This window comes from Schistocerca americana, chromosome 8, assembly GCF_021461395.2.
Source record: "Schistocerca americana isolate TAMUIC-IGC-003095 chromosome 8, iqSchAmer2.1, whole genome shotgun sequence".
Taxonomy (NCBI): Eukaryota; Metazoa; Arthropoda; class Insecta; order Orthoptera; family Acrididae; genus Schistocerca; species Schistocerca americana.
In genome coordinates, this window is record NC_060126.1 from 276,510,667 (window position 1) to 276,532,012 (window position 21,346).

General features: G+C 43.2%; 1 protein-coding gene across 1 annotated transcript in view; it reads left to right on the forward strand.

Annotated features, from left to right (window-relative positions):
* Positions 1 to 21,346, forward strand: part of LOC124545763 (transient receptor potential channel pyrexia-like) — a 233,800-nt gene that overhangs the window by 177,365 nt on the left and 35,089 nt on the right. Inside the window, exon 11 of the mRNA XM_047124708.1 lies at positions 18,427 to 18,714. Coding sequence (XP_046980664.1) covers positions 18,427 to 18,714 — 288 coding nt within the window. The remainder of the gene's footprint in view (positions 1 to 18,426; positions 18,715 to 21,346) is intronic.

Consider the following 21,346-nt stretch of genomic DNA (forward strand, 5'->3'; position numbering starts at 1 on the left):
TCATCTCGTAACTATGTACGTGTTCACTGTATCCAGGACCCATTAGACACTGAGGTGACAGAGGTCATGGGATAGCGATATACACATATACAGATAGCGATAGTATCACGTACCTCAAGGAATCTCGCATCGTTACAATATCAGACTGTCAAGTGACATTCCTTCTTCCCAGGCTCTTCTCTTTTCATTCAACACCCTTCCTTCAACATTCCCTTTCCTTCTGGACCACTGATGGCAGCGTCATAACTCACAAATGCATCCCAGAGAATTCTTCAGTGGTGACCCTTCCAGCGGATGTCACTCCAGAGGCTCCACAGTGCTGTCAAAATACGCATTGTTACTTGGTAATCTCCTCTGTGACAAGCATTTCAAATATTTTTGCATGCATTGCCTTCTAGTTGCTTACCAAATTAGAATATCTGGTGATACTCTTTGAAACCATCCCTGAAACCCTCAACATTTCTTCAGCATCCTATAGTCTGGTTTTCCTAGACTACTAAAGTAAAACTCTAACATCACCATCTCGTATGTACTGTACGTACGTGCTAACTGTGTCCAGGATCCATTATACACTGAGATGACAGAAGTCATGGGTTAGCGATACGCACATATACAGATAGCGATAGTATCACGTACACGAGGTATAAAAGCGCAGCGCATTGACGGAGCGGTCATTAGTACTCAAGTGGTTCGGGCAAAACAGTTTCTCACGTGATTATGGCCGGACGACAGGAATTAATAGACTTTGAAAGCGGGTTAGTTGTTGGAGCTAGTCACGTGGGACATTCTAATTCGGAAATCGCAACAAAATTCAACATACTGAGATCCACACCCTCAGGAGTGTGCGAGAATACCAAATTAGCCCTCACCATGGACAAAGCAGTGGTTCACAGCCTTTACTTAACAACCGAGGGAAGCGGCGTTTGCGTAGAGTTGTTGATGCTAACAGACAAGCAGCACCGCGTAACGTAACGAGAGAAATCAATACTGGACGTACGACGAACATATCCGTTATGACAGTGCGGCGAAATTTGGAGTTAATAGGCTGTGGCAGCAGAGGATCGACAGAAGTGCCTTTGCTAACACTACGACATCGCCTGCAGTGCCTCTCCTGGGCTCGTCACCATATCAGTTGGAAACTAGACGACTGGAAAACCGGGCCTTAGTCAGATGAACTACGATTTCAGTTTGTAGGAGCTTATGATAGAGTTCGAGTGTGTCACAGACCCTACAAAGCCATGGACCCAAGTTAGCAGTAAGGCACTGTGGAAGCTGGTGGCGGCTCCATAATGGTGTGGGCTGTGTTTACATGAAATGAATTGTGTCCTCTGGTCCAACTGAACCGATATTTACAGGAAATAATTATGTACAGCTATTTGGAAACAATTTGCATCCATTCATGTTCCCAAGCAACGATGCCTCATGTCACTGAACCACAAATTTTCGCGATTGCTTTGAAGAACATTCTTGACAGTTCGAGTATATTATTTGGTCTCTCATATCATCTGACATGAATTCCATCGAACATGAATGGAATACAGTCGAAAGATCAGTTCGTGCGAAAACTCCTGCTCTGACAACACTTTCACAGTTCCAGGTGGCTGTAGAGACAGAACGCCTCAATATTTCTGCAGGGGACTTCCAACGACTTATTGAGTCCTTGCCACAACGACTTTTTGAGTCCATGCCACATTGAGCTACTACACTACTAGGTCAGACATGATATTAGGAGGCATTCCATGACTTTCGTCACCTTAGTGTACTCCCATTGACGAGTATGCCAGAACTTTTAGTGATGACGCTGTCAGCTTGCACAACGCTTTTGGATAACCTATGCAAGGTCCAGCTTCTCAAGATCTTTTATATAAATTTGCTCTCATCATTTACCAACTCAGAATGCGCAATCGTTACCTATGAAGTTATAATTCCAGACCCTCTTATTGTACTTAAATATTCTTCCCTATCCTTTTTTACCTACCTTTGTAACGAAATCTTCTCGTATACCGTCGTATCACATATACATCCATGGGAACTGTGTTGAACACCAACGCTACTCCATTTGATGACAGAATTGTATTCTTCCTTGAGCACTTCCCATATGCAGCTCATTACAGATCCTCCTCAATGACATCAAATGGCATGGTATTAATGAGTAAGATCCTCTTCCTCTGGAACTTCTTGTTTTCTGAAATAAGTTGCCTTCTCATTGGTTACCAAATTAGAATGTTCTTCAAAACCATCCAGCAGGCCCTCAGCTTTCCTTCAAAATTCCACTGTCACCTGCTTTCTGGACCGTTGCAGGAAAACGTTCTCTGGGATCATTGTCTCAAAAGTATGTCCATAGAAACTGTACACAGCTTTCATTGGACTCCCATCTATCACTGAGTCGCGTTCTCCAGTGATGATCTTTAGCGTGGACATCACTCAATAACCTCATGAATATTGCCAACGTGCTCACAACTCTGCTGCTTGACCTCCTCAGGTACCAGAACTTTAAAGTTTCTTAAGCAAATTGGTCTCTTACACTTACGAAACCAGACTGGATAATGACACTCTTTGAAGCCGTCCTCTCTGTACCCTAATCTTTTCCTTCAACATCCTTCTCTATCTATCTTTCAGAAATGCTGTAGGAAAAATTCTGGTAACGTCATGTGATAGCTACACCAAGGAAAGTCTATCAGATACACATTGGAGTCTCACTGAAAACGAAGTCAGATAATCCTGCGATGACCCTTGGAATGCATGTCACCTCAGAATCTCTTAATGGGGCCAAGGTGTGAAACACTGCTGTGTAACTTTTTGTAGCACCAGCATCTCATGTTATCTCTCATAAATTGGCGTTTCATCGCTTACCAATTTAGAATGTCCAGTGTTACCCTTTCAAACTATCCTCTCGAGTTCCGCAACCTTTTCTTCAAGATCCTACGCATCCCTATATTCAAGAACATTAGAAGAAAATCTTCTCTGATATCATCATCTTACAGCTACATTCACAGTTAATGTATCTAGGAAGTTAGATTCTCCTGTGACGGTCATTTCAATGTACGTCACTCAAAAGTGTTATCTTTTCCTCTTAACATGCTGCCCTCTCTCGCTGCTATTTGCTCTTTTACTTTCACGTCGTAGGCACACAGGTGTCTATAATCTCTATCCGAATAACAACTGCTCAGAATAACTCTTTTCAAATGACTTTGTAACCGGGAAGCTCTGACTTCCGTAAGGCGCAGGGGACTACATTTTATCATGACTGGCCTCATTATCATGATCGCCCTCTCTATACATCTTTCCTAAATGTGGTAAACATTCTGTTGTTACTATTTAAGAAAACATATGTGTTTGCCTAGATTTGATAATTTTTTTTGTTTTACACTACCTAGTTTACGGCTTAGGTGCCTACTTTCTAGTGTTACGGAGTCTAATGTGCTCTTAAACAAACAGTAGACAACTGCCGAAGAAATTAACTGGTAATTCAAAATATACTGATAACTTAGAAATACAAGAACTACACCGAAGAGCCAAAGAAACTGGCACACCTGTCTTATATCGTGTAGGGCCCCCGCGATCACGTGGAAGTGCCTCAGTACGACGTGGCATGGACTCGATTAATGCCTGAAGTAGTGTTGCAGGGAATTGACACCATGAATCTTGCGGGGCTGTCCACAAATCCGTAAGACTACGAGTGGGTGCTGAACACCACGTTGCAAATCATCCCAAATATGCTTAATAATGTCCGTGTCTGGGAAGTTTGGTGGCCAACGGGAGTGTTTAAACTCAGAGTGTTCCTGGAGACTCTCTGTAGCAATTCTGGATGTGTGGGGTGTCGCATTTCCTGCTGGAATTGCCCAAGCCTGTCAGAATGCACAGTGGACATGAATGGATGCAGGTGATCAGACAGGATGCTTACGTACATGTCACTTGTCAGAGTCGTATCTAGACGCATCAGGCGTCCCATGTCACTCCAAATGCATACACCCCAGACCATTACAGAACCTCCACCAGCTTAAATAGTCCCCTTCTGACACGCAAGGTCCATGGATTCATGAGTCTGTCTCCTTACCCGTACACGTCCATCCGCTCGATACAATTTGAAACGAGAATCTTCCGACCAGGTAACATGTTTCAATCATCAACAGTCCAATGTCGGTGTTGACGGACCTAGGCGAGGCGTAAAGCTTTATGTCGTGCAGTCATCGAGGGTACACGAGTAGGACCTCGACTCCGAAAGCCCATATCGATGATGGTTCGTTGAATGGTTCGCTCGCTGACACTTGTTGATGGCCCAGCATTGAAATCTCCAGCAATTTGCGGAAATGTCGAGCTTCTGTCACGTTGAACGATTCTCCTCAGTCGTCGTCGGTCCCGTTCTTTCTGGGTCTTTTTCCATCCGCAGCGATGTCGGAGATTTGATGTTTTACCAGATTGCTGATATTCACGGTACACTCGTGAAATGGTCGTACGGGAAAATCTCCACTTCATCGCTACCTCGCAGATGCTGTGTCCCATCGCTCGTGTGCCGGCTATAACACCAAGTTGAAACGCACTTAAATCTTGATAACCTGCTATTGTAGCAGCAGTAACCGAACTAACAACTGCGTCAGACACTTGTCTTACACAGGCGTTGCCGACTCCAGCGCCGTATTCTGCCTGTTTGGATATATCTGTATTTGAATACGCATGTCTATACCAGTTTCTTTGGCGCTTCAGTTTAAATAAAATGCTGATATGAAACAATTTTGGTGTAATATTACCTAAATCACGTTATAGTAGTTTCTCACTACTCCATATTAAAACTAGGTACTATTAATATACAAAAGGGGGATCAAAGTTGCTTCGGTAATTTTATCACTATTAAAGGCTGGATATTTTAGAATAAATTATATATCTTTTATGAGTGTTTATGAATGTAATCTTTTGGAAGAGTTTTATAACTTTTCTCTGTAATCAAGAATGAAGATTTTGGAACAACTTATACCAGAGAAAAAATGCCCCTTTCGGGTTACAAAAAAGGCAAATATGTTCCTCCTTAAAAGACTCTGATAGAAAAGTGGGGAAGCAGCTGCCTCATTCCTCAGCAAAAATTTTGGCATGTGAACATAGTTCTATTCTTTTAAAATACAATATTTTAACTTCTTTTATCCAGTCTCTCTTCGTTGTTATGCCTTCGTACTCACTACCACTGTCTCTACATGTCTCTGTCCAGCTGTCTCCTTTTCTCCCTTTGATTTGCAGTACATCACACTGCCACTGTCTTCTTTCTCACTAACATCGTCTATTCCTGTCTGCTACCTCTTTCTCTTCCATTGGCATTGTCTCCTCTCTCTTCCACCACCACTGCCTCTCTGGTGCTCTGCTTCAGTACCAAAGACCGCGAATACGTTCACAAGCCAAAATTTTTGGCGAGAAAGGATGAATGGCGAGTGAGGCAGCTGATTCCCCGCTTTTCTGTCATAGTCTTTTCAAATGTTCAAATGTGTGTGAATTCCTAAGGGACCAAACTGCTGAGGTCATCAGACCCTAGACTTACCCACTACTTAAACTAGCTTATGCCAAGGACAACACACACACCCATACCCGAGGGTGGACTCGAACCTCCGGCGGGAGGCGCAGCGCAGTTCGTGACATTACGCCTCTAACCGCGCGCCCATAATCTTTTAAAGAGGAACATATATGCCTTTTTTGTGCTCTGAAAGGAGCATTTTCCCGCTGATTCCCTTCTTTTCCCTAATACAGCAAGATGTACGGCTTATATAAAACCAGTTTTGTAGGCCAGTAAATTTCTTGTAGTTTATTTATACTTCGACAGCGCTTTGACACATATAAATTACTCTACATAAAAATGCACAACAGTTTTGGGCCACACTTTCAGTATACCAGAACATGCTATGTTTAATTTGCAAGTACAAAGAATTTTGTGTGATAAAATAATTTTTCTAAGACAGTTAAGGCTACATTTATCCCTCGAACCGGATATTAGGTGTGTATTTTGCATTCGTAAGTACGGTAAATTTGAACCTCTGGACCCGAGTACTGGATAATGTTACCGAAAAAAGTTTCAAAGTTTCCCGAGAACATCATCTTAAGTACATCTGATAAAAATTTCGGCAATTTGTAGTGAATAGAAATTATAGAAGTGGCTATCCCCACAACTGGTACTTTTGGTGCCGAAGAATCATGGTTTTTCAGTTGTATGTTGATCACGCGTAAAAATTTTCTAAAAAGTTAAAGACTTTTCGAAAACGAGAAAATGGCGTTTCTGGATAAATATCTAAAGAAAACACATGTGAAATCTGAGACGTTTGCTGTGGTTAGCTATTTAGATAACTGCATCCCACGGAACAAAAACGACTAAAAACAGTATTTTACGGTTTTCTCAGGAAGCACCCAGGAACAAATGATGCTTTTATAAGCCGCCTAAGGCCCCTACCGATTTTTTCAATTTGCCGGGGCTGTAAGCAGTGTACAATGTTAATAAAATTCGACTCTGTACTGCAGGATAGCAACAGCATGTCCGTTCTTCCTTTAGGTGAACAAATTTTCGCTAGGCTATCCAAAGCATTTGATCCCTTATCTATGTGAACAATAGAACTGTAGAGACGGCCCACTGAAAAATTGCATTCCTGCGAGCGGCTTTTTGAAACGTACTGGTGCCTTTCGCTGTCATGCAGAGACACATAACTCGTACAACACAGATTTGATGGAGGAAGGACAATAAACAAGCTTTCCCTTCTTGTATTTCAATGGTATCCAGAAAGATGAGAAAGAACCGTTTGGTCGTTCTCTTGGAGCCTTGTGTGTGCTTCCAGATGTTTTTAATTTTCAGTATTTGAAACCTTGATTGTATCTGTCCTCTCTCTTCAGAATTATGTTACGTCTCATTCGGTGTTTCTGCTGGCCGATCCTTCTGTATTTTCTAAGCCTTTCTCTGGAGATGCCAACCTGACCGTATTTTCGAGAGACAGATTTAAGAAACTAAGCGTCGATATACTGCAAGTTAAATGTTTCTGAAACTCTTGTATTTGGGCGCAATAATGTAAGTGAGTTCATAATTTTCCGTTAACTCATTTTTAGTAACCTCTGTGGAATTATGTGAAGCTTTGCGTTGGTTCTGTTTTATCTTTCACATTGCCAGCTCCTTTAGGCCTTCTAGGTTAGTACCTCTACTTCTTCTCCACATTGTATCCTTGCTTGCTAACTTATTGATTAAATAAGGCACTACTGCAAGCCAATTGGTTCTCTGTAATATGATACAAGCGAATTAAATAGTACATAACAGGGTCACCTCTAGGTTTTATACTGAGAAAAGAAAGAGAATGTCCTGCTGCTGTTAGTGTTAGAGAAGCGAATCCATCATCACAACAGCGTCTATTATCAACTGGCAGAAATTCAGCAGGCTTATTAACAATTTATGGTATTTCTTTTGTGCCACGCAACACAGTAAATATTCATAGACATTTAATTCAAAGAAATTTATGCTCAAATGCTGATATAAATATCTTCGAAATATTAGGTAAATAAGTATTGGCGTACTATCCACGGTGCTACTACTCTTCCACGGAATTTTCACTCATCCCGGTTATACTCAGCCAGTCTCGTAGAGCACCAAGGGCACGTCTTGTCTCTATCGTAAGGATGCGCAGACTTAGTAGTACTGTGGGCGGCAAGTCCTTCACTGTGACTACGTAAGGGCACAGAAAAATAAAAGTTGGTACACATAATTTTTTTCATAAATATCCATTTTATTTAAATTTTGTACTTTCTTGTATTACGAGGGCTATTTGGAAACTTCGTTCCAGTTGGGTGCGAAATGGAAACCACAGTGAAAGCCTGATGAAACTTTGCACAGATGTGTGACTGGTGTCTCTGGTATGCCTGTCGATAGCGTTGTGTGCTCGTTTCAGTACTGAGCGCACGGTGAACACGTAAAGATGTCTAGAAAATAGTCTCTCCGCCAGGTTTGAGGGCCTGGAGAGAGATTTCGCCTGATGTCATGCAGCCCGCATAACATAAATGACATGCGTTTCTTTCTTCATGACAATGCTCGGCTGCACTCTGCAAGGGCACGAAGATACTCATGCAGATTTTCGGTTGGAAGAATTTCATCAACCCCAATACAGCCCGTAATTGGCTCTCCCTGAGTTTCATCTCTGCTCACAAGAACCGCTGGCTATGAAGACAACATTTTGGCATGAACAACGAGCTGTAGCCCAGCGTAGAGAATTGGCGGAAAGCACTGGTGGCTACTTTCCATGGCGAGGGTGTTCTAAAGTTGATACAATGATATGTAACATGTCTAAGTCGTAGCGGCGACTATGTAGTGAAATCGCTGGAGGGTGAAGCTAACCCTTGCAAATCAAACATTTTTCATTTTCACAGTGTTTTCCATTTCTCGACCGATCTGACTTTATTTTCCGATTAGAGCTGGTATTATTGACCGACGATCCTGAAGTAAATGCATACAGGTACACACAAATAAATGTTGTTGCTTACATTCATCCCAAAAAGTTCAGTGCATTAATGAGTGGGCTGATGAAGCTCGTATTTGCTGTAGAATACACAGACCACTGACGAATAAGCAACGTCGTTCCGTGCAGTCTCGCGTTGAGCTCTTGTTGTCGCGACTGTACTGTTGCGGAAGCACGCAAATTGAAAAATAACAGGCCGAGAGACAAGTTATTATCCCGAATCGGCATCCACCTGGCCCAACTCCAAACAGACTGGCGTGGCTGAAAAGACCCAAGTTACACAAGCAGCCGACCCCTCCTTTCTGGGAGCAAATAAAAGATGAGTAACAAAAATTTACGCTTCTTGACAATTTATAAGGAGCAGAGACATTATTGGACAAGAATAATGACAGGCTACGATCGACGACATGAAAGACAGAACATACGTAATATACATCGATGAACCAAAACAATATGACAAACTTTTAGACAGCGTATTGGTCCACTTTCAAACACAGTACACCAGCGATTCTTCTTGTCATGGATTCTATAAGCCCTTTATACGTTTACAGGTATGTGTGGTACCACATGCCTATTCATAGCTCAGTAAATTCCCCCAAATTACGGGACGGTGGTTTGTGGGCATGCACTGGCGCCCAATACGCGTGTCAGTAGGTAAAGATCAGGGACATTTTATGGCTAAGACGTCAATGAGAGTTCACTGTCATACTCCTCAAACCACTGCAGCACGATTCTGGCCTTTTGTGTTATCTTGCTGGAAGATGTCATCGCCAGCAGATAAGACATCAACAATGAAGGGATGAGGGTAGCCCGCTATAATTTTCACGTGGTTCACCTCTGTCATGGTATCTTCGAGTACTACCATAGGTTTCAGAAGCCAAATTCAATGTACTCCATAGCGCAATTCTGCTCTCACCGTCCTGCATTTGTGGCGCGGTGCAACCATTCGCCTGGATGACGGTGTATAAGGACCCAATTATCGACGTGGTGTAACAAGAAATACGATCATTCGACAGGCGACACTTTTCTATTGATCCACGGTGAAAACTCAGTATGCTATGCCCATTACAATCGTAACTGACGATGTCATTAGGTCAACACTGCAACGCGTAGGGGTCGTGTGATGTGGAGCTTCATGTTCAACAGTGGACTTTGAACGGTGCAGTTCTAAACACTTGTGCCTACTCCAGCATTGTACTCTGACGTCACATCTGCCACAGATCACTGCCTATCCTGGTTTACACAGTGGGGGATCCTCCGGCGTCTAAGTTTTGTGATGAGACGTGGACGCGTGGACGTTCACTCCTGTTACTGGCATAACTACGATGCCAGGTCTGTCTTTCAGTAACTAAAATATTTTCCCAGATACAGCACTCAGTTCTGCGCCGGTGTCAATCAACACGTTTAGTTGTATGCCGTGCATATTAACAGACACTACTATCTGCCTACACTTATCCTCGACTGTTTCTTTATTTTCCCACAGTAAATCCTCGTCTATATCCAGGTCATTCCAAAAAAAAACCATCCGACTTTGATCGTAAATCCGGCTTATCTGGCGGCTGTTTCAGCCTCTGTTCACATACAGTTTTAATTTCAACACGTTTGTCCTGAGGCTTAGTCTGTAGCTTCGCCTCCAATACCGAAACCTTTTCCTGTAACTCGTCAACTAGTGAGTGTTGCTTTGCTATCAATTCATTAATTGTCACCTTCGTTGATTCCTCTTTGGTCAGATTGATCTCATCTGCCAATCTACCTGGAGGAATGTGCCCAGTAGTATCTGCAATTACTTCCTCTAGATCTGCGCAACCCACACTGCTATCGTCTGACCGTATAATGTCAGCTCTAACCTCATACACGCTGTAATCTATGTGCTTTTCTACCAATCGTGCCCGGCTATCACTAAAATTTTCGTAATCTTTCTCCTTAATACTCTCGCAATGTTTAAACTGGAGGTTTGCGTCGGATGGGTCGGCCACTTCTAACACTATAACTTTCGGTAAAGTCTGCCGGTCAGGGTCAGAACTTTCCGTTACTACTTCAACATCCAACTCTTGCGGTATGAAGCACGACGAATCTTGCTCGTGCTCCCCATTAACATCAACTATTTCCGGTAAAGTCTGCCGGCTAGGGCCAGAACTTTCTATCATTTCACAAACACTGTCTTCCTGCGGGACGAGACGCGGAAAATCCTGCACGCGCTCCCCATAAACACTTCTCCCATACAGGCCTCTATAATCTCTTAGTTCGTCGTATAAGCGACCGAACTGCCTTAACCAGACCTCATCCCTCTCTGGATCCCCTCGCTCGATGACGGACGTTTTATCCGACATCTGATCTTCTCTCAACACTTGCGAATCATTCTTAAACTCAGTCTCCAGTTCCGCTGTGGGTGTTACAGCTGCCACTTTATAATCGATTTCCGGAACACTACTTAAATTGTTCTCAATGACAGTGAATGTATTTTCTACTGCCGTGTCTACAGCTGATCTACTACTCGTGGGCGCACTCCTTCCTCCTAACACTGGCACACTCTCCCGCCTTTGATTATTCCATACGGAATTTTCATAACGACGACACCTCGGTTTCCTACTGTTATTGGGCCGCCAAAATTTCTCCACGACCGGTCGGCCCCTCACCGGCGCGGCTAATGGTTTCCCTGTCTCGTCCCAGCAGATACGCTCCCCGGATGTTGCTGAGGCGGCTGATCACACCCTCTGGCGTTATTACTATTCTGCGAAGCCCGTATCACGCTAGTATGATACTGGTTTCCGTCATTCTTGTTATTACTTGCATTGTACCGATTTTTCATTACGGCCCGAACCACTATTGTTATTGCTGCCAAGATTGCGGTATGCATTATTCCCATAGTTATCATTGTTGTGGTTGCTGTGGTACCCGTTGTTGTTACCACGGCCTCTACCACTATCGCGATTATTGCGCCAATTGTCCTCGTCCTCAACTCTTTCCAGGAAATCATTGATTGTCCTGTAATTGCTTCCTATGTAGCGTTTTGTATCATCTGGAAGCTTCTTGTAGAGTTCCTAGACTATTTCGGATTCTGTGCGGCGATCACGCAAATATTCCAACTTGCGGATCCAGCCCTCACAAAACTCCTTCATCGAGCCGCGCGAATTCGCATCGAAAGGCCTCGATACGACAAATTCGCGCCAGACTCTTTGTTGTTTTTGCTCTGACCAGTATTCAGCCAGAAACAAATTTTTAAACTCGTCAAAAGTCAGGTTCGTAATGTCGAGGTTTAAACCCCAACGCTTGGCATCACTAGCCAACACGTCAATAACCGCATTAATTTTTCTCTCATTAGTCCATGATCTGGGTAAAACTCTTTCACAATTTTTAATGAAATCCGTCGCGTGTATACCGCCTTTTTTCAAGGGGTCGTACCGCTCCTCTTTCGTCAACAATTCTGAACTATGTGCACAGATTGGCACATAGCTCTGTTTTTCGTCAAGTTTCTTTTCTAATTCCGACACTCTCGTAATTACTTGGCAAGTGGTTGTCGCAAGCGTTTCCACTTCCCTCTTTTTCTCTTCGCAGGTATTAGCCTACTTCCTCACTTTAATATCTACGTCGGACACTAAAGCCTTTAAAGTTTCCACCTTCTGTTGATCCTCTTTTTTCACTAATTGAATTTGTTCCGTCACCTTATTCTCGATGATCGGAGCTACTGCTTCTCCTACACTTTTCTCGATTCTGCTAATTTCGGAATTAAAACGAGTATTTATGCTCGCAATTTCCGCCTGAATGCCTATCATTTCCTGTTTGAGATTACCGATTTCCGTGTTAATTACAACAGTATCTTCTTTGATTTTATCAACTTTTGTGTTAACAACTCCAACATTGTTGTTAACAACATTAATAGCTTTGTTCTGATTGTCTAGCTTCCGTTCAATTTTTTCAGACTGAGCTTCTTGCTTGGCAGACTGAGCTTCTTGCTTGGCAGCCTGAGCCTTAATTTCTGCCGATTGACTCTTGATTTCGTTAATCAAAACATTCAATAAATCAGTTAATTTCCCGGAAACTACCGGTTTTACTTCTGTAGCAGCTTCCTCTTTAATTGTTCCCCCGTATTCGTCATCAAGGGGTTCAGATTTGGTTTTCACTTCCTATTCCGAAACATTTTCTAAAGTTTGGAATTCCATTTCTGCTCTTTGTTGCGTTCCGGCGGTCGCATCTTTCATGCTAGCCGCCTGCCCCAGAACAATGGGTTCCGCGGTGCGTGTTTCCCACTGTTCGACCGATTGTTCCGTACCCAAGTCTACCAAATTCTGGTAATTGTTGCCTTCACTCATTTTATCAATTTTCAATATAAATGCCAAATCTCAAATATAGTTAGGATTACTCCCAATACTTATTCTCCCTGACGTAACGGCCTGTTCGTAACCAGTACTTTGTTACGAGATTTGCACAATGCAAACCAACTGATACTGTTCCTTACCCACAACTGGTAGCTTTACAGAACGAAACAGTGATACTTGTTATACTTAACCATAAAATTCGAAATTTCAGTGTTCGAAGATTCCACTGGAAATTTCAACATCGAGTCCTTCCTATTATCCCTGTACTCAGTCTAAGTTTTATAGTACTGTGCAATCCTACACAGGTAAAATTAATTTCTGTTCAACAAAGGTCAAATTAGTTTCCATTCAACAGCCTTTGGCCTATCTTCACATTTTCTTCAGTTTTTACTTTCATCTGTTTGCGTCACTTATACGAGTAGAACATCAAAACAAACTACATCCTACAAGGTCGTAATAATTTTAATACACCATCACCGCCACCGCGTCATAGCAGCTTCAACAACGCCATCACTCTGTATTTACTGGTGTATTAAATCACCTAACTTTAAATTTTTTTAAAATCATCAAATTATATTTATCTAAAACTCGAAATTGTCACATGGGTATCATTTTAAATAGGCAATTGTCACTTTCTTTAATTTTATACTTTTAAAACTGTGCACGTGTCTCACTGACGAGCGGCTTTTGTTCCCTGCCAGCCCGCCCATTTCTCAGGAAACTGAGAAAACGATAAAGAAGGAAACTGTATGCCGACTGGTATGTTCTGAGACTCGTTTATCTATCAGCATTACAAAGAGAAACACTTGCTCTATTCCAACACGTTATATCGGATTAGAGCGAGACTACAGTAGCAGACGCGTGATGTCACAAGGCTGGATGAGCCAAATACATCAGAGGCTGTTACATGGAAACAGCACGCTTAGTAAAATGCTCCAGCAGAAACTACAAGCGTTATGATTAGCTGCTGTAATGAAAGATCGATGGGAGTATCCTCTCAGCTCCCTCCAAACGTATTATTTTCAAAGAATAATTAAAACTAAATTAATATTCTGATTTTGTCCATAGTATTATGCGAGACACTCTTACTAATGACCTGTTATGACGTAACTAGAGCATAATTTTATTGTCAACGGTAAGTAAACGATAAAGTTACCCGAATCGCTTCGTGTGTCATCGGCTAAACCGCGTATCACCTTTTAGCAGTGTGGTTCGCTGCGACCGACTCAGTACTGATGGCATGGTGTTATGAAGTGCCCACTTAAGCTCGGGAATCTGGAGGGAACGCAGATAGTGTTATGATTTCAGGGAAGCGTAATTTGTCTGGTGTAACGTTAATAATATTTATTACTGAGTTGAAAACTGGCGAAGAGTTGTATTTTGACTAAAGAGAACAAACAAACAAACAAACAGTGTCCGAATAGGCCTTGAAGATCCAACGGTACCGACCGACCGCCGTGTCTTCCTCAGACCATCGGCATCACCGAATGAAGATACCGAGGGACGTGTAGTCAGCGCACCATTCTCCCAGCCATTATTAGTTTTCGTGACCGGAGTCGCTGCTCCTCAATCAAGTTACTCCTCAGTTTGCCTCACACGGGTTGAGTGCACCGCGCTCGCCAACAACATTCGGTAGACGGTGGCCCATCCAAGTGCTAGCCAGGCCCGACAGCCCTTAACTTTAATGATCTGACGGGAATCGGTGTTAACACTGAGGCAAGGCCGCTGGTTGACTAACGAGAAGAACTGATGATTTTGTGAGCTACTTTCTTAGGCGCATTCACGATTACGCAACATTGTTGTACAGCTTACTGTTTTATGTAAAGTAGTGTTTGTAATAAAAAGCAGCTAACGTCCCTATAAACTACGAACTTGATTATTGGAGTGAGATAAGATCCTTAGCTAGTTTTTTATGGTTCCAATGAGGTCCTCACATCAAAAGCAATGCACTCACGATCTACGTGCAATGTCTATGCTTGGACGACAACAGCGCATGAAGACGCCAGGTTGGTAAAATATTAGATTTAACGTTCCAGATCTTGCGTCTTGTAGCTCTAAAATTCTGATGAAAAGGCATTTTTACATGGTGGACACCAAAGCTGCTATTTATTTACTATCTGACTAGTTTCGGTCTTTGCCCATTTTCTCACGCCACCTATAACGGACAGCAAAATTTGTTACGAGTGCATACGTCCACTGTGGATAATTTACGAATAGCACTCTACTTTGCGTTAAACACCAAACACGTGACTACAAACGATTCATAGAAACTTTCAATAAGACCTTAATCAACATATGAGTTGTACTCCAACCCATATTAATCACTCGCCAAATATGAGATTGAAAATTATACAGCGAAAACTGTAACTGCATAATGATACTGTTGTGTGTGTATTTCTTTAAAATACAAATGAACTAATTTGTTTCCTCTAAAATAGTGCTTAAAAGGAAATGAAAATTTACTGTACAACTGTGATGTGGTGGAAAACTCTGTCTCCCAGTAATGCAGTTAATGATGTTAATATAACTGCGGGTTAAATTGAATATCCCAGAGATTATATAAGGCGTTATGAGTACAATGAAATTCTTTGCATCAATATCTATTAGAATTACGGTACCACCTACGACAACTAAACCAGCGTGATACACAGTATAATCCAGTGAGAACAAATTCGCCATTGTATGTAAAATATCGTTGTCGCGTGGATACGTAATGCTGGATAATGAAGGTATTACAGTTAAGAAAAATGTATATAGTATGCACGTACATTAACATAATATACTACGGTATATGTGACTTCTTTTATGAAGATCTTTGACACATTTAAGTATTATGAGGCAAACAAGATTGTTCTCACCAAACATTTCCTATATACAAAGTACGAAAGAAGTTACCATATGAACCACCATACCACTGTTACCTTTATTAATCACATTCGACGCATCCATTTGTGACAAATTTTCCTCTGCAATACGTGGCTTGTGAAATTGGGCAAAGTCCGAAACTAATCAGCCAGTAAATAAATAGCAGCTTGCAGTGCTTCGAGAATTTCAGAAGAAATTCTAGAATTACTCGGCCTTCCAACGTTCCGAACATCCGATATTTTAGATATGAGTAGGAAAAACGAATCAGCCGACTGCGCATAGTTTATTTGTATGAGTAGGTGAAAAAAGAACCGCCGCGAGGAAAAAGATGGGCACGGGGTCTGAACGGCTGCAGACAAGTACTTGCTGTACGGTACACTGAGTTTCGTGTACGGGCAAAGAAGAATAAGTAAAGTTTATGTAGTATTCTGTGTTCTTTAATGTCTGTGATGATTGTAAAAAGACTGGTGGACAGTTGAAAGTAGTTTCTTAAGGACACTTATGTGTTGGACTCGAATGAGAATAGAGACTTTTAAATTTTTTCATGTCTCGGTTATTATCGAAGCGAGATACAGTAAGCTATTTTGGAGACGTGTAAATGATTCTAATGTTCGAAGAATGAGTTAGCTTGCCGAAGTTATGGTTTATGAACGTTGAAAATATACACTCCTGGAAATTGAAATAAGAACACCGTGAGTTCATTGTCCCAGGAAGGGGAAACTTTATTGACACATTCCTGGGGTCAGATACATCACATGATCACACTGACAGAACCACAGGCACATAGACACAGGCAACAGAGCATGCACAATGTCGGCATTAGTACAGTGTATATCCACCTTTCGCAGCAATGCAGGCTGCTATTCTCCCATGGAGACGATCGTAGAGATGCTGGATGTAGTCCTGTGGAACGGCTTGCCATGCCATTTCCACCTGGCGCCCCAGTTGGACCAGCGTTCGTGCTGGACGTGCAGACCGCGTGAGACGACGCTTCATCCAGTCCCAAACATGCTCAATGGGGGACAGATCCGGAGATCTTGCTGGCCAGGGTAGTTGACTTATACCTTCTAGAGCACGTTGGGTGGCACGGGATACATGCGGACGTGCATTGTCCTGTTGGAACAGCCAGTTCCCTTGCCGGTCTAGGAATGGTAGAACGATGGGTTCGATGACGGTTTGGATGTACCGTGCACTATTCAGTGTCCCCTCGACGATCACCAGTGGTGTACGGCCAGTGTAGGAGATCGCTCCCCACTCCATGATGCCGGGTGTTGGCCCTGTGTGCCTCGGTCGTATGCAGTCCTGATTGTGGCGCTCACCTGCACGGCGCCAAACACACATACGACCAGCATTGGCACCAAGGCAGAAGCGACTCTCATCGCTGAAGACGACACGTCTCCATTCGTCCCTCCATTCACGCCTGTCGCGACACCACTGGAGGCGGGCTGCACGATGTTGGGGCGTGAGCGGAAGACGGCCTAATGGTGTGCGGGACCATTGCCCAGCTTCATGGAGACGGTTGCGAATGGTCCTCGCCGATACCCCAGGAGCAACAGTGTCCCTAATTTGCTGGGAAGTGGCGGTGCGGTCCCCTACGGCACTGCGTAGGATCCTACAGTCTTGGCGTGCATCCGTGCGTCGCTGCGGTCCGGTCCCAGGTCGACGGGCACGTGCACCTTCCGCCGACCACTGGCGACAACATCGATGTACTGTGGAGACCTCACGCCCCACGTGTTGAGCAATTCGGCGGTACGTCCACCCGGCCTCCCGCATGCCCACTATACGCCCTCGCTCAAAGTCCGTCAACTGCACATACGGTTCACGTCCACGCTGTCGCGGCATGCTACCAGTGTTAAAGACTGCGATGGAGCTCCGTATGCCACGGCAAACTGGCTGACACTGACGGCGGCGGTGCACAAATGCTGCGCAGCTAGCGCCATTCGACGGCCAACACCGCGGTTCCTGGTGTGTCCGCTGTGCCGTGCGTGTGATCATTGCTTGTACAGCCCTCTCGCAGTGTCCGGAGCAAGTATGGTGGGTCTGACACACCGGTGTCAATGTGTTCTTTTTTCCATTTCCAGGAGTGTATATTGTGATTGAATTGAAAAATATTATACGAGAACACAAATTATTTCAAGAATAGAAAAGTAGTTAGTAAATTCCCTTAACCAGCAACGTATCTTCGGAGACGAAGCTCTCGGGAGATCGACGTAGCGGATTAACCAGAGAAAAGGCTCTGATACACATAAGTGGCAAGTTAACTGAATTTGGAGAAGTGTGAGTCTTGCACCCCAGCACCACACTGTCTCTTGATGTCGTCCAGAGAACGTTGGAAGCTTTGGTGTTCAACATTTAGACATGTATCTTCTTGAGATATTAGGAATTCATTGCGCTGTTCGGATGCGAAAAGGTACAACTAGGCGCTTACATGTCGTGCTGCTCCAATGCAAATGGAGGCAGTGAACTGGCAACTGCGGTAACACACCGTAGGGAATTAGACACTGAGTTTTGACCACTTGCCGCGTATGTGATTGCTGGTGAAATGGCGTGGTGGAATGAGGTGAATGATCTTGATCATTTTGCTCTTCACAGCTGTTTTATGTTAATGCTAATAAGAATCACCACAGATGTAGTCAGGTTTCGTTAAGAGAACGTCATCAGGTGGCAATGAAATTCGCCAACAGTCTTCTTGCAGAGACCACAACATTTGTGGACTCTTGACTGTCCAGAGGTGAATTTATGTATTGCAGTGTAGCTATAAAGGACGTGTCGTTCTGTTGCAGGTGCTGTTCGTGTTTATGTTTCTAATCTTCGGCTTCGCGCTGAGCTTCTCGATCATCTTCTACCGGAGCCCGTACTTCGGCAACCCGTGGAAGGCACTGCTGAAGACGACGGTGATGATGACGGGGGAGTTCGAATACGACGACATGTTCGACGACAAGCAGAAGAAGGAGGGCGACGAGTGGTCGCGGCTGGAGGTGACGGGCCGCGTCGTCTTCCTGCTCTTCATCCTGCTCGCCTCCATCGTCCTCATGAACCTCATGGTGGGCCTCGCAGTCAGCGACATACAGGTTCGTACACCTCACGGAATTCCATTGTAGGTTTGCCGCAAAGAGTGATCACATCACGTGTTTCTCACCCCTGGTGGTACTTGCTCTATCGATGGCTGTGAAGGCAGATGCAAGAGCCGCACATATTCACATTTAGCCATCTTCTCGCTTGCCACGTTGTGGTGAAGCCTTTGAGGATCGTGATGAATGTTTCACCGTACCTGTATTGTATTTAAGTTTTCTATTGAGTCACTGTCCGCTGGTAGTGATCTGATGGGTGGGGTCGCTGCCACTAGATCGCGGGGTCCTTGGTTCGATTCCCAGTGGGGTCAGACGTTTTCGTTCTTTGGGGACTGCGTGTTCGTATTATCTGAATTATTTCCTCTCATCTTCACTGCAAAACATAAATCGCTGAAGAGACATCAAATAGAAAGACTTGCACCTGGTGAACAACACGAGACCTTCCGGTCAGTAATACCGTAACATCATTTCATCGAGCCATTGACACTTTTCCTCAGTTGTTCTAATCCATTTGCTGTATGCACATTTTTCGGTACTGAACTACAACTGCATACATTTCTATGGTTTACATGTAGCCTGTTGTGTAGAAGCTAGAAAACTATACATTTACGTAAAATAAATTTTTTACGTCTTGGAATTTGCCGTTTTAACAAAACGCCATTAAACAAAATATAAAGAGGTACATAGACAGAGACTGGAGAGAGATAAGGGGGCATAAAAAGTGAGAGAGGTTGGTGGGAGAGAGAAGCGAGAGAAAAGTGACAGAGGAGTTTGGGGAGAGAGGTAAAGGGTGGTTAAGGGAGAGAGACCAGAGAGATAAGTGGGACGGAGAAATGAGAGAGAGAGAGAGAGAGAGAGAGATTGAGAGGGGGGGGGGGGAGTAGGAAAATGAGAAGTACCGAGAAAGATATATATGTACAGTCTCATTAAAAGCCTGATAAATCAACTTCTGCAGCGTGAGACATGTAGAAACAAATAAATGACTTTCTGGAAGGTACCGATAACGATGTGGAGTCAAGTCGACCGCAGTGTCGTTGCCAGATGCGTTAAGTTTCTCGGTTGAGGATCAATGTCGCGAAAAGCCCGACAGAAGTGGTTCCTTCGATTCTCAATGGCTTAACTAAACGCTAGCCTTCGTACTGCACACTGTCGAGTCTTAGCAGGGTGCTGTCTGACGCTGATCCATAGCACATGTGTCCATAATCAAAGTGTGTCCTTAGTACGGACGGTAAAAAGTCATCGCTGTCCGCCGATCAGAGCCCCACATTAGGCCAGTCGCAGTTCTGGTGAGATTGCGTGCTTTTTCACATCCAACAACGATAACGTCAAATATGATGAGTCCATCTTCGTTGCGCGCGCAGTTGATCAGAAGCTATGCCATAAAGTACGACACGGAAGAAACAAGATTTCGTGAAAGTACATTATACGGACGTACGTGTTCAAACACTCCTTACGTTATTTATTACGCATTGATGCGCATATCACGAGACATCACCATGCTTCCGAAAGAAGATCAACGTATGCTGATTATACTGTAGATATCTGAAATTACTGACAGTCGCAAACAAAAGACAAACGATCGATATGTAACGACCACAACTTCGGACGGCAAATTATAATTACGTTCCGACATAATACACGTGTGCTATTTTAAATCTCCTGTGTGGTCTTGTTCCAGTCAGTTTGTAACCTCCCCCTTCCTAATCGGCGTACTGGATTGCGATATGATTGGCCATCATCCCGTATGCCTATTGAAATTTTGCAGTGAGTGAGGGACTCGTTGCCGAAGGAAAATAAACCGATTAGTAGGAGGAAAGTGTAGAACACACCATTGGGTAGGAATAATCTATTCTAAACCTAATCTAAATACTGATGATAATTGTGAAATGGGTGGAATATGGTACAATCGCTCACGACCCACAAAATGATGCCAAATACTATATTTAACACTAAAAATACTGATAACACAAAAAACTGATTAGCAAAAACAGGGTAATTAAACGGTCACCAGCACACTACGACAATGAATCTCCCGAATCCTAAGAAAGGTAATGGGAAAGAAAAGTAAGTAAATAACCACTAGCGTGTCAACAGAAGGTTGTCACCCTTTTCCACAACACAACGCGGGAAAATAAATGAAAATCCTAAGAAAGGTAATGAGAAAGAAAAGTAAGCAAATAATCGCTAGCGTGGCAACAGAAGGTTGTCACGCTTTTCCACAACATAACGCTGGAAAATAAATGAATCAGGAAGCACTGAGTTTGCCGTTGCTTATTCTGAAATACTAAATTTTGAAAGTGAAATTAAATGAAATTGCTTGTTAAATAAATAACTGACTGTAACCAAAACTTTGTTATGTAAAAAAAATTACTTTCAGTAAGTTGAGTCTAACGTAACGCTAAATTTAGGAAAAGGGAAGCAATTTACTTTTGGCTATTGAAAGACGCAAATAAGCAACTGATTTTACTTTTGATATAACAACAACAAAATGCATACGAAGCCAGCAGACGGCTAACGCTATACTAAGCGCAGGAGAAATGAAATTGCGCAATGTTAATTCGTGCTGTATATTTAGTTATTAGTTTTGTCACCGTAAGTGATTGAAGATAATAATGGTAATTGTAAATTAGTT